The sequence below is a fragment of the Leptosomus discolor genome, chromosome 6 (genome assembly GCF_034619465.1).
Source record: "Leptosomus discolor isolate bLepDis1 chromosome 6, bLepDis1.hap2, whole genome shotgun sequence".
NCBI classification, from domain to species: Eukaryota; Metazoa; Chordata; class Aves; order Leptosomiformes; family Leptosomidae; genus Leptosomus; species Leptosomus discolor.
This window is the reverse complement of record NC_141396.1, coordinates 66,795,100-66,806,661: the sequence shown is the minus strand read 5'-3', so window position 1 is coordinate 66,806,661 and position 11,562 is coordinate 66,795,100. Positions and strand designations below refer to the sequence as shown.

Below are 11,562 nucleotides of genomic sequence, written 5' to 3'. Positions count from 1 at the left end.
CAGGGACGCTGCTGGGGGGGTTGGGGGGGGGGGGTGTGACGTGGGGACGGCGCTCCCCCCCCGCCAAACACAGCGTCCTTCGGCCAGGCCCGAGGTGAAGGGTCTGCGGTTGTTCTTCTCGACGGCTCTTTCCCGGGCAAGAAGGTCCTGCCGTGGGCAGTGGCGAGCGCTGAGCCGAACTTGCCGGAGGTTGCAGAGTACCCCGCGCCTTTCCGAGCGGGAGAACATGGTTCATAGTCAGTTCCTTCGCCTTCCGAAGCGTCTTCTCGGCCTCCGCAGCCCGTACGGTCCTTTTTCTCGCCCCCCCCACCCCGAGAATCAGGAAGGCCGAAGTGGGGTTGCCCTGGGGGGGGGGGGGGGGGGGGGGAGCACAGAGAATCAGTGAGGCCGCCGGGCGCTGGATCTCCCCGCTTCAACACATCCCCTCGAGCTGCCAGACGGGGAAACTGGAGGTGGCCACACGCCCACCCGGCCGCTCAGCTGTGGGGCAGGCTGGTGTGGAGCTCGGCGGGCATCCACCCTGGGCTGGCTCTGCCACCACAGCCCCTGGGGGTGCAGCCTGGCCGGGCGGTGGCGGTGGCGGTGGCAGGACGGTGGCGGGGCTCCCTCTGTAGCTGGGAGCCCGTGGGCGCGTCGCCGGACGCCGATGTTCTCCCAAACCCGGCGCTCAGCGGTTGGGGAGCTTCAAAGACCTGGTTTTTCCCCGGGGGGGAGGCCACTGCCTGGGTCGGTGTCACGGGTTGAGGGTGAGCCGGCCACTAGCACATGACAGACGCTCTCTGCGAACCCCTCTGCCCTCCCAAAAGGGAAAAGGAGAGAGAACAAGGGAGAGAGGCTTTACGGTTTGGAAAAGAAACTGAAACAGCTTCAGTGGAACAACAACAATAAAAGAAAAGAAAATAATAAGAATAAGGGAATAATGAAATCTCTACAATATGTACAAATAGATACAGCCCCAATACCGAACCCAACTGCCCCCACCCCGATGACGACACGTCCCCCCCATGCTGCAGGGCTGGCACTGGGGCAGTCCCAGGCTGGACTGGGCAGCAGACAGGGACGGGAGGCAGGAGCTGGGCTCAGGCCCTGGATTCAGGGACGCACGGGTCGGGATGGACGACAGAAGGACAGACAGAGCCCTCCTCAGGTGTCGCCACCGAAGAAGAGAGCTTGACCCTGGGGACCCCTCAGCTTTGCACTGACCGTGCCGTCCGTGGGGTGGAACACTCGGTGGGTCAGGTTTGGGTCACCAGTCCGGTTCGCTCCTCCCTGCAGGGGCGGCCTTTTTCGGGCTGGGGACCCTTTTCCCTCCCGCAGCCCAACACGGGCACAAGACTCAGCAGTGACCTTGGTGGCTCCAAGAACCAGTCCCAGGCAGGGCCTCTCTGCAGCCCATCCCTTGGTGCTGGCTGTGACCCTCAGGGGTTGGCACCGCTGGGAGCAGTCCCTGGCTGGGGACACGTGCTGCTGGTTCAGAAAGTGCTGTTAGTTGGAGGAGACTGAACTGAAAAGTTAAAGCACCAAACCAGAACGAGTTCTGGTTCAGCCCAAACCAGGACACACCTCCCAGCTCTTCATCCCAACATCTGTCTGTACTGGTTCCCAACTGGGAGGTTGCCCAGCGTGACTTTTGGGCGAAAACCAGCCCCATTTTGGCAGCGGGCACTTGCCAGCGTTGGCGTTCTCGCGGCGGGGAGGGGGTTTCTCGATGGAAAATCATGTGCTTGGGGTCCCGTAGTGCTCAAACCGGCCCGTGGGGCCGGTAAAACCAAGGGAAAATTGCGCCGGGGGCGAGGAGGAAACCTGCTGGTTTGCGCTCACTCGCTCCCCCAGCTCTTCATCCCACCATACATCTGTACTGGTTCCCAACTGGGAGGTTGCCCAGCGTGACTTTTGGGCGAAAACCAGCCCCGTTTTGGCAGCGGGCACTTCCCAGCATTGGTGTTCTTGCCGCGGGGAAGGGGTTTCTCGGTGGAAGATCGTGCGCTTGGGGTCCCGTAATGCTCAAACCAGCCCAGTAAAACCAGCCGTAGGGCTGGAGGAGCACTGGGCAGCGGCGCTGCTGGTTTCCCCTCCCCGTTGCGGTGCAGAAACTCCCTCCCTCATCCCCTGAACGTTTCCCTTTCCCTCCTCAGCCTGGAATAGTGTCTCCTTTCAAACGAGTCTTCCTGAAGGGTGAGAAAGGCCGGGATAAAAAAGCCCAGGAGAAGGTGACGGAGAGGCGGCCGCTGCACACGGTGGTGGTGGCCCTGCCCGACCGCGTCGAGCCCGACGTGCTGCTGAACGACTACATCGAGAAAGAAGTGAAGGTAGCGCCCGCCCGGCGGGGCTGGGGGGGGGGTCTTCCTCAGCGGGGAGGGGCTGCGGTGACGGTTTGGGTCTTCTTTTGCAGTATTTGGGGCAGCTCACGTCCGTCCCGGGGTACCTGAACCCCTCCAGCCGCACGGAGATCCTGCGTTTGATCGATAACGCCAAGGTGAGCGCTCGGCCGCCGAGCCAGCCCTCTGCCCAGCGCGGGGAGCGAGGCGAGAGGCTGGCGGGGGCACCTGGCGCGGGGTCCTGCTCTGGCTGGGGTCCTGGGGGGGGGGGGGGAACCCGCCACCGAAGGGGAACGGGTCAGCAAGCTGACGTAAACACGTTTGGTTTAGATGTGAACACGTTTGTTTTACAGGTAATTACCTTTATTTTAGAGGTAATTACGTTTATTTTCGGTGTAGTTACATTTATCGTAGATGTAAATACATTTATTGTAGATGTAAATACGTTTATTTTAGAGGTAAATGCGTTTATTGTAGATGTAAATGCATTTATTTTAGAGGTAAATATCTTTATTTTAGAAGTAAATATGTTTATTGTAGATGTAAATATGTTTATTTTAGAGGTAAATATGTTTATTTTAGAGGTAAATACGTTTATTTTCGATGTAGTTACATTTATTGTAGATGTAAATACGTTTATTTTAGAGGTAAATACATTTATTTTGGAGTTAAGTATGTTTATTTTAGATGTAAATACGTTTATTTTAGAGGTAAATACGTTTATTTTAGATGTAAATACGTTTATTTTAGATGTAAATACATTTATTTTAGAGATAAATACATTTATTTTAGAGGTAAATATGTTCATTGTAGATGTAAATACGTTTATTTTAGATGTAATTACATTTATTTTAGAAGTAAATACGTTTATTGTAGGTGTAAATACGTTTATTTTCGATGTAGTTACATTTATTGTAGATGTAAATACGTTTATTGTAGATGTAAATATGTTTATTTTAGATGTAATTGTGTTTATTTTAGATGTAAATAATTTATTTTAGAGGTAAATAGGTTTATTTTCGAGGTCAATCGGTTTCTTTTCGATGTAAATAGGTTTATTTTCGAGGTAAATCGGTTTCTTTTCGATGTAAATAGGTTTATTTTCGAGGTAAATCGGTTTCTTTTCGATGTACGCGCGTTTATTTCAGAGAGCCCACCAGCTCCCGGGGCAGCTGACCCCGGAACACGATGCCGTCATCAGCCTCTCCGCCTACAACATCAAGCTGGTGTGGCGGGACGGAGAAGATCTCATCCTCAGGGTCCCCATCCACGACATCGCCTCCGTTTCCTACATCCGAGACGACTCCGCTCACCTGGTCGTGCTGAAAACAGGTGGGGGGGCGGGGGCGGCCCCCGGCCTTGGGGGGCTGGGGTCGCTGCTGGTCGCAGCTCCGCGGCGCTGGGGGCGGCGAGGGGCCGGTGCCCCGAGGAGGCGGCACCCCCCGCGCCGCGGGCGTCGCCTCCTGTTGGAAGCACCAAAACTCACGTATTTACGCCTTGATCCCTCTGTCCCGCTTTCGGGTGTAAATTAGACCTCCTCCCCCTTGCGCAGGCGCGGTCTCTTCCCCTTCCGGGGGGTCTCTTGGTGGTCTTGGGGAGGGAGGAAGAGTTCCTCGAGGGTCTTCCTCACCCTTGTCCTTTCGGACCCCTCCTCCGGAGCGCGCGGTTCAGGGGCAGCTGGGCAGCGTCTTCCCCCCCCCCCCGCCGCGACCGCGGCTCGAGGCGACATCCCCCTCCGCGGTCACCGAGACAATTCCTCCCCCCTCCCCATCTCACCTCCGACACCGGAGCAGGCCTTGGAGGGAGCGAGACCCTCCTCGAGCCCTGCCCGGGGCAGGGGGTCACCCTCTTGTTTACCAAAGACAAGGCTAATTAGCCCATATTGCAGAGGCTAAAGCGTACCGCATAGTTCAAAAGGAATATTTTCCCATATTTCCTGCTTTCCCATATCAGGATCAGGCTGCTCCCAGCCCCGTCCAGCCTGACCTGGAGTGTTTCCAGGGACGGGGCGTCATCCCCCACCTCTCTGGGCAGCCCGTGCCAGCGTCTCACCTCCCTCAGCTAAAGAATTTCTTCCTCGTCTCTACTCTCCTGCCTCGAGTGGTTTTGGGCCATCCTTGCTAGCGGGGGCAGAGGAAGGAGGGGGGGGCTACGCGTGTCCCCCCCCCGAGGATGCTGTGACTCGCAGCAGAGGAGAGGGGGGGCGGTGGGGCTGGGCTGGGCTGCGCCTGGAGAGGAAGCCCAAACTCACGCCCAGCTTGGAAATCCCTCCTGCAACCGCCCAACCCCACCTGAGAGCGGCCCGAGCCTCTCCGGTGGGTTTATTCCCGCGTTCTCCGTCTCCTCCCACCCGCGGAGGGGGCCTCTCTGTGGGTGTCGGGGGGGGGGGGAAGGGGGCAGCCCCTCCAGCCTCCTCCCCGGTTGGGTCGGACCCCTCGTGCCGGGGCTGGGAGGGCTTCGCCGCGGTGCTGGACGTCTGAACGCCCCTGGTGAATAACAGGGGGGTGATACCCACCACCTCTGACACCCCACCCCCCCTTCCCCTCCACTCCCCTCCCCTCCCCTCCCCTCCCCTCCCCACTGGTCACGCCTGGGTTGAGCCTCGAACCCGAGCCCAGCAGCGTGTCAGACCCGCGTGGTTTTGGGCTGGGGCGTTGGGGGAGCGGGGAGCTCCGGAGCAGCTGTCGTGACAGAGACTTAGTGGATTGTAAACCCCGCGACGGCCGAGGACAGTCTGTGGAAGAAAGGGGGCTGTAACGCTGCTGAGGGGTTTCCGGGGGCCGGCTAAGCCGCGGGAACGAAGCCAGGGATTCACGGAGTTCTCGGAAACCTCCTCTAAAACCACAGGCTTCAGGCGGAGCTCCCCGGTTCCCAAGAGCTCCCTCTTCCAGGGGGTTTTTTCCCCCGGCTGCGGGATCCCCTGCGTCACCCCTTCCGTGGGGGGGCTTTGCTCTTCCCCCTCGGCTCACCCCACCAGGGCTCCTTGCTCTTCTCTCCCCTGCCTCCACCTTTCCAGCTCCTCTTCCCTCCTTCGCAGCTCAGGACCCCGGCATCTCCCCGAGCCAGAGCCTCTGTGCCGAGAGCTCCAAAGCCCTCGCGTCGGGCTCGCTGTCCGAGAGCGGGGTGGGGCCCGTCGAAGCCTGTTGCCTGGTGGTCCTGGCGACGGAGAACAAAGTAAGGCTCAAACCGCTCGGGTTGGGGGCGCCGCGGCCTCCGGCGGCGCTCTCCCGTTGGGGGGGGGGGGATGGGGGCGCTGCGACTGGGATGGCTGGGAGGTTTTTCTGGCTCTTCCACCGGGTTGGCCGCCACCTCTTGGGTTGATGGTGGCCCAGGGTGGCTCTCGCCACGTGTCCCCCCCCTGTTCCGTGACCTGGCCCTGCGGTGTGTGCCACCCTCAGGGCGCGGGTTGGGCTTTGCTGGCGCACGCGGAGGAGGAAACCTCGTCCCTGCCCCAGCCCCGGGCCCCGGTTTGGTCACGAGGGGACAGCGGAAGGTGGGTTTCCCTTGGTGGGGGTGGTCCCTGCTGCCCCGAGCTCCTTCCAGCCGCAGGCAAACCTGTGAGGACAACCGGAGCTCTCCCGCAGCGGCGCGGCGCCGACGGGAGCATTTTGTCTGGAAGTTTGTCTCATCCAGTAGCTGCGTCCCGAGATTCCGCTCCCAGCCTGTGCGCTCCTTCTGGCGTTGGGGGGGCAGGGGGGGGGAGCTTGGCTCGCCTCCTTTTCGGCTCTGACGGTCTCGGGGGGGCGCCTGTGGCTATTTGGGGCGTGGGTGACGCAGCCAAAACCCCAGGGAGCTGAGCCGAGGAGCGGGGCAGAACCAAATCTCTGGGCGCTGAGTTGACAGCGGAGCGTTGAATCTCCCGTTCCCTGGGTCTGGCTGGTGGAAGAGGGCTGAGATGCTCCCGTGGCGGCGTGGGGAGGTGATGAGGAGGGGGGGGGGGGGGGTTAGCTCAGGAGATCTTCCTCCCTGGCCTTTCCCGAAGGAAAAGGGCTGGTTCTGCCCGTCCCCAGCCCTTCTCGGCTCCCTCCCCAGGTGACCGCCGAGGAGCTGTGCTCGCTCCTCAGCCAAGTCTTCCAGATTGTTTACACCGAGTCCACCATCGACTTCTTGGACAGAGCAATATTTGATGGGGCCTCCACGCCGACGCGGCACATGTCCCTCCACAGCGGTGAGTCCGCGCTCTCCCCCCCCCCCGCCTCGGCTCGGTTCTTCCCGGGGCCATCGGAGGGGGCGGTCTCGTCACCTCTCTGGGTCTCCCCTCAGCGCCTGTCACCTCTCTGGGGTCACAGCCACCCTGCTGCCGTCCCCCCCTGCAGGGTGTTACTAAAGAAAAACCCAACCCAACCCTCCGCTGCTTCAATTCCGGGCGAGTTGGGCGGGCGCAGAGTCGGGAATCCCCGTGTTTGCGTAGGGAAAAAGCCCCCCCCCCCAGCTTCTCCCTGCCAACCCCCCGTGTCCGGAATGCTTTCCTTGCAGACGACTCCTCGACCAAAGTGGACGTTAAGGAGCCCTACGACACGGAAGCCAGCACTTTGTGAGTCAACCGCGCTCGGGCCGATGAGCCGCCGGGTTTAAAGCCCCCCCCCGAGCCCCAACTGCTGCGCTCGGCGGGTTGCAAAGCTCCTGCTGGCTCTGGCTCAAACATCACGGGGGGTTTTGCTGCCCGGGAGCGGAGCCGCCCTCCCTCCCTCCCTCTGCAGCAGCTGGGGCCGGATTGTTCCCCGGGGACGGTCACGTACGCCACGTGGGCGCCGGGACGGCGGGGACGCCGCGCTCGCCCGCCTGCTCTGCCTTGGTGAAGCCGGGCTGGGGTTGGGAGAGGTGTTTTCCCCAAAACCCCGTGTTTCGCGCACTTTTTGCCTGCTGGCTTGGTGACCACCGAAAACATCGATAGCGTCGGCGGGCCCAAAGCCTGACCCACAAACCAGTCGTTTAAAATCACCTGCTGCCGTTTGAAAAATTCCACATTTAACACCAAAATAAGGCGGTTGGAGAGGGTTATTTTCCCCCTGCGCTGTTCCAAAACGAAAATCCCACATTTAACACCAAAATACGGCGGTTTGAGGTATTTTTTTTCCCCCTGCGCTGTTCCAAAATGAAAATCCCCCATTTAACACCAAAATAAGGTGGTTTGAAAGGTTTTTTTCCCCCCTGCGCTGTTCCAAAACGAAAATCCCACATTTAACACCAAAATAAGGCGGTTCGAGGTCTTTTTTTCCCCCCCTGCGCTGTTCCAAAATGGGGAAGCAGGTGGGGGCGGTGGGGGCTCCGTTTTCAGGGAGTCACCAACCCAAGGTGGTCCAAAGGTCCCCCGTGCCGTGGGAGCCCCCAGGCGCCCTGGGGGGGCTGAGGGCAGAGAGACCCCGTCCCCCCGCCCCTCCGTGCCCCCCGCAGCGATGCCGAAGGGGCCCGAGGAGCCCCGAAGGACTCACCCTCCGGTTGCCTTCCAGTTCCTTTCCAGAAGCCTTGGACGCCGGTGACACGTCCCCCTCGGCCTTCTCCTCCCAGCAGTCCCCCCACGTAAAGACGGTCAGCGAGAGCGAGCTGAGCACCACGGCCACCGAGCTGCTCCAGGACTACATGATGACGGTAGGGAGCGGGATGGGGCCGGGGGGGGTTCTTCCGCACGTGGAGGGAGGGTCGCCCTCGCCCCAAACTCCCTCCCCTCGCCCCAAACTGCTCTCGCCCCAAACTCCCTCCCCTCGCCCCAAACTCCCCCACCCCGCAGCAGAGACGCCGGCACTGCTGCACGGCAGCGCTGGGAGCACGGGGGGGGGCTCCTCCTGACGGGCTGCAGGGTGACAGCAAAACCTCAGCATTTTCTACCCTTTTTCTGCCAAGTCGTGATCTTTAACCTATTTTAACCTCAGCCGGCGGGTTCTGCCCGCTGTTAATGCCGACTTCCACACGGATTGCTCCACCCTATTAACTCACTTCACGAATGCTCCTACACGAATAGAATCCTTGGTTGTTTCACTGATCGAGATCTCTGATCTGCAGATCAGGAGGGGAGGAGGGGAGGGTCTTCCCAGCCCCCTCCCTCCCGGTTTCTGTGGTTCCACCCCCCCAGAGCAGAGAACTTGCTGAGAATGTACCCCGTCCCCCCTGTCCCTGTCTCCTGCCCCCCTGCTCTGCTCTGCCCCCTTGCCCCCCGCAGCAGCTCTGGCTTTGCCCATCTCCGTCCGGCAGCAGCTGCTGGCTCTGAGCCTCAGGGAGGGGTTGGGCAGTTCTGACCCTCCTGTCAAGGGATCCCACCGGGGGATAATTAAATACCAGCCGTTAGTTGTTCATTAAAGCCCTTCAGTTGCCCCTGAAAAGCAATCAGTTACCGGTGAGAAGGCGTTACCTGCTCCAGATCCAGAGCTGGCGGTGACACCTTGAGGGTGTTGGAGCGCTCTTGGGAGTTGGGTTGGTCACCTCGACGTGTGGCTGCAGGGGCGTCGTCTCCTCCTCCTCCTCCTCCTCTTGGCACAAGGAGGCCTCGGGGGGCGGCTGAGCGCGGGCTCACGTCCTCCTCCCGCGGGACCAGCGCCGCCCCCTCGCCAGGGCCCGTCCCGCTGCGGCTGGCGGCCCCGTGGTGGGCTCCACCGGCCCGTCCTGCTCCTCCGGTGGGGTGGGCTGGCTCCTCGCCGCCGTCCCCGAGGAGTCCGGTCCGAGCAGCTTGACTCGAACGAAGGGAGAGCCCCCTGGGCACAGCCCGTGGGGTCGCAGCCCCCTTTCACCCTCAGTTCCCGCCCGCAGAGGACCCTCTCCCGCGCCCCGTGGGCTGAGGTACCAGGAAGGCACAGGCTTCCCCATCCGCCTACTACAGACACCGCGTTTTTACCCTAAACATGCCCCCCCTTTGCATCCCGCACCCTGTGTTTCGTTACCGTGTCATTATGCATCTCCTGGGCGCAGAAGGGAACATTAATGAGCCCTTTAAGCCTGGGCACTGTTTCCTAAAGTGGGAAAGCTCGAACTTCCCTTGAAATTTTCGAGGAAAATTATTTTCGATGGTTTCTCTCCTGCAAGTGGTCTCCTCTAGCAGCGCGGTGTCCTCTGGTCCTTGGTTCCTGTTGAGGTCCTCCCGTGGCTGAGCCGTCCCGGCGCCTCGTGTCCCACGAGGCCTGCTGCAGAGTGCCGTGCCTCCGCCGGGGTCTCCTTGTCCTGGGCTCGTTGCTCACCAACCGCACGGCTCCTCCGGATAAACAGGGCCCTGTCCTTGCAAATCCACTCTCCTCCTTATCTCTCCGCGGTTTAGCTCTGTGGGATCTCGTAGCCGCCCGGGGAAACGGTGCTGTGTTTTTGTGAAGACCGACCCCCCCCCCATAACCCTGTGTGTGTGTGTGTGTCCCCCCCCCGTGTCCCTGGTGACGCGTGCCTCCCCCCCCCCGCAGCTCCGCACCAAGCTCTCCTCGCAGGAGATCCAGCAGTTCGCCATGCTGCTGCACGAGTACCGCAACGGCGCCTCCATCCACGAGTTCTGCATCAACCTCAAGCAGCTCTACGGGGACAGCAGGAAGTTCCTGCTCTTGGGTGAGCCCCCCCTGCGGCCCCGGGGGGGGACACGGGGACACGGGGACACGGGACCCTCCTGGCGTACCCCCTTGGCCCTCAGTGGGGTGCGGCACGGAGAGCCGCCGAGCGAGGAGCAGCGCCTCCATCTGCTCCCCACACACCCCCCCCCCGGGGAGTTGCGCCCGTCTCCGAGGCTTGAGTCACCCCTTGGGGGGGGGGGCTCCCCTCTCCCCACCCCCCCGCAGAGGGGGCTGGGTACCTCCTCCAGACCAGGCACTGGGTTTTACTGGGGGCCAGAGAGGAGGGGGGGGGGGGTCTGCTCCCCACTGCTGGTGTGGGATGCACCCCTCGCCTGGGCCTGGAGCCCTGGGGAGGCAGGGAGGGGCACCCCAGTCCTTCCATTCCCCACCAGTAAGAGTGGGCTGAGCGCCTCGGGGGTGTGGGGGGGGGTGCTCCTCAGGACCCTCCTGCTCAAAAATCCCTGCTTGGATCGTGGCTTTCAGGAGCCGATAAGGCACCAGGAGCCGGGGGCTGCGGGGTTGGGGCAGGAGCACGGGCAGGAGGGTCTTGGAGGAGGGTGGGGGGCTACAGCACCAGCACTGGGCTCAAACTGGGGCCGCCTGTCAGCACTGGGAAGCGATGCCTCGGCTTGGTCTCTCAGCGGGGAGGAGAGGGGCAGCGCTGGGCCAGCTCCTCTCTCTCTCCCCTCCTTGTCCCGGGGATCCAGGGGCGCCGGCTTCTCCCCGGCGCCGCGCACCCTTTCCACGGCACCAAAGCCGGCACCAGGCCGGGTCGCCGTGCTGGGAGGCTGCCCGGGCGGTGGCTACTGGGCATCCACCCTCACCCTGCCTCTAGCCCAGAGAAAACCGTCTCGCTCACCTCCAATCCGCGCAGCGGCGTGCCCAACCTGCGGCCCCACGGCCCCCGACACGGGCTCCTCCGCCGAGCCCCGTGCCGTTTTGGGGAGCAGGGCGGCCACCTCCGTGTCTGGGCTCTGCTGGCAGGCATGGAAATCCCGGGGAGGGGGGGATTTCAGACTGGTTTCGGCCCCGGAGGGGCTGAGCAAACCCCCCCCCCCCTCCCCGGGAAGCTGTCCCGGCTGCCTCCCCGCGCCGTACGGCCCCCCGCGGCGCCGCCACCGCTTCCCTCCTCCTCGTGTTTTCCCCGGCAGGCCTTCGCCCCTTCATCCCCGAGAAGGACAGCCAACACTTCGAGAACTTCCTCGAGACCATCGGCGTGAAGGACGGCCGGGGCATCATCACCGACAGCTTCGGGCGCTACCGGCGGACGCTGAGCACCGCCTCGGCCTCCACCACCAAACGGCAACGGCGCCGCCGGCAGCTCGGACGACCAGTCGGTCCCTTCGGAGGAGGACGAGTGGGACCGGATGATCTCGCACATCAGCAACGACATCGAGGCCCTGGGGTGCAGCATGGACCGCGACTCCTCCTGAGGCCGAGCCCCGGGGCGGGGGGGGGGACACACCGAGGACCACCACCCGCGGCCACCCCGGCGGCTCTCCCACCCCCCCCACCCCCCTCCTGCCGCCGCGGCAGGGCCCGTATCCTGACCTGGAAGAGGATTTTTTGGGGGGGGGGGGGGGGGGGGGGGCTCGAGCAGGAGGCAGTTACTCTCCCCCCCTCCTCCTTCCCGGCTCCGAGCAGCCCCTCGCTGGAGGACCCCGGGGCAGGAGCCCGGCCCCGCAGCCGTCCCTGGGGCGGTTTTGCCGGCGCGGCGAGGCACC

General features: G+C 62.4%; 1 protein-coding gene across 1 annotated transcript; it reads left to right on the top strand.

Moving 5' to 3' along the window:
• The first annotated feature begins 226 nt into the window (after positions 1-226).
• On the top strand, positions 227-11,271 carry CCM2 (CCM2 scaffold protein). Its single transcript, XM_086467366.1, is given in 13 exon segments — positions 227-282; positions 615-726; positions 1,318-1,374; positions 2,136-2,309; positions 2,393-2,476; positions 3,467-3,650; positions 5,356-5,492; positions 6,351-6,486; positions 6,795-6,852; positions 7,769-7,907; positions 9,698-9,836; positions 10,990-11,135; positions 11,137-11,271. Coding segments are annotated over 13 exon segments (1,557 nt in total).
• Positions 11,272-11,562: the final 291 nt, after the last annotated feature.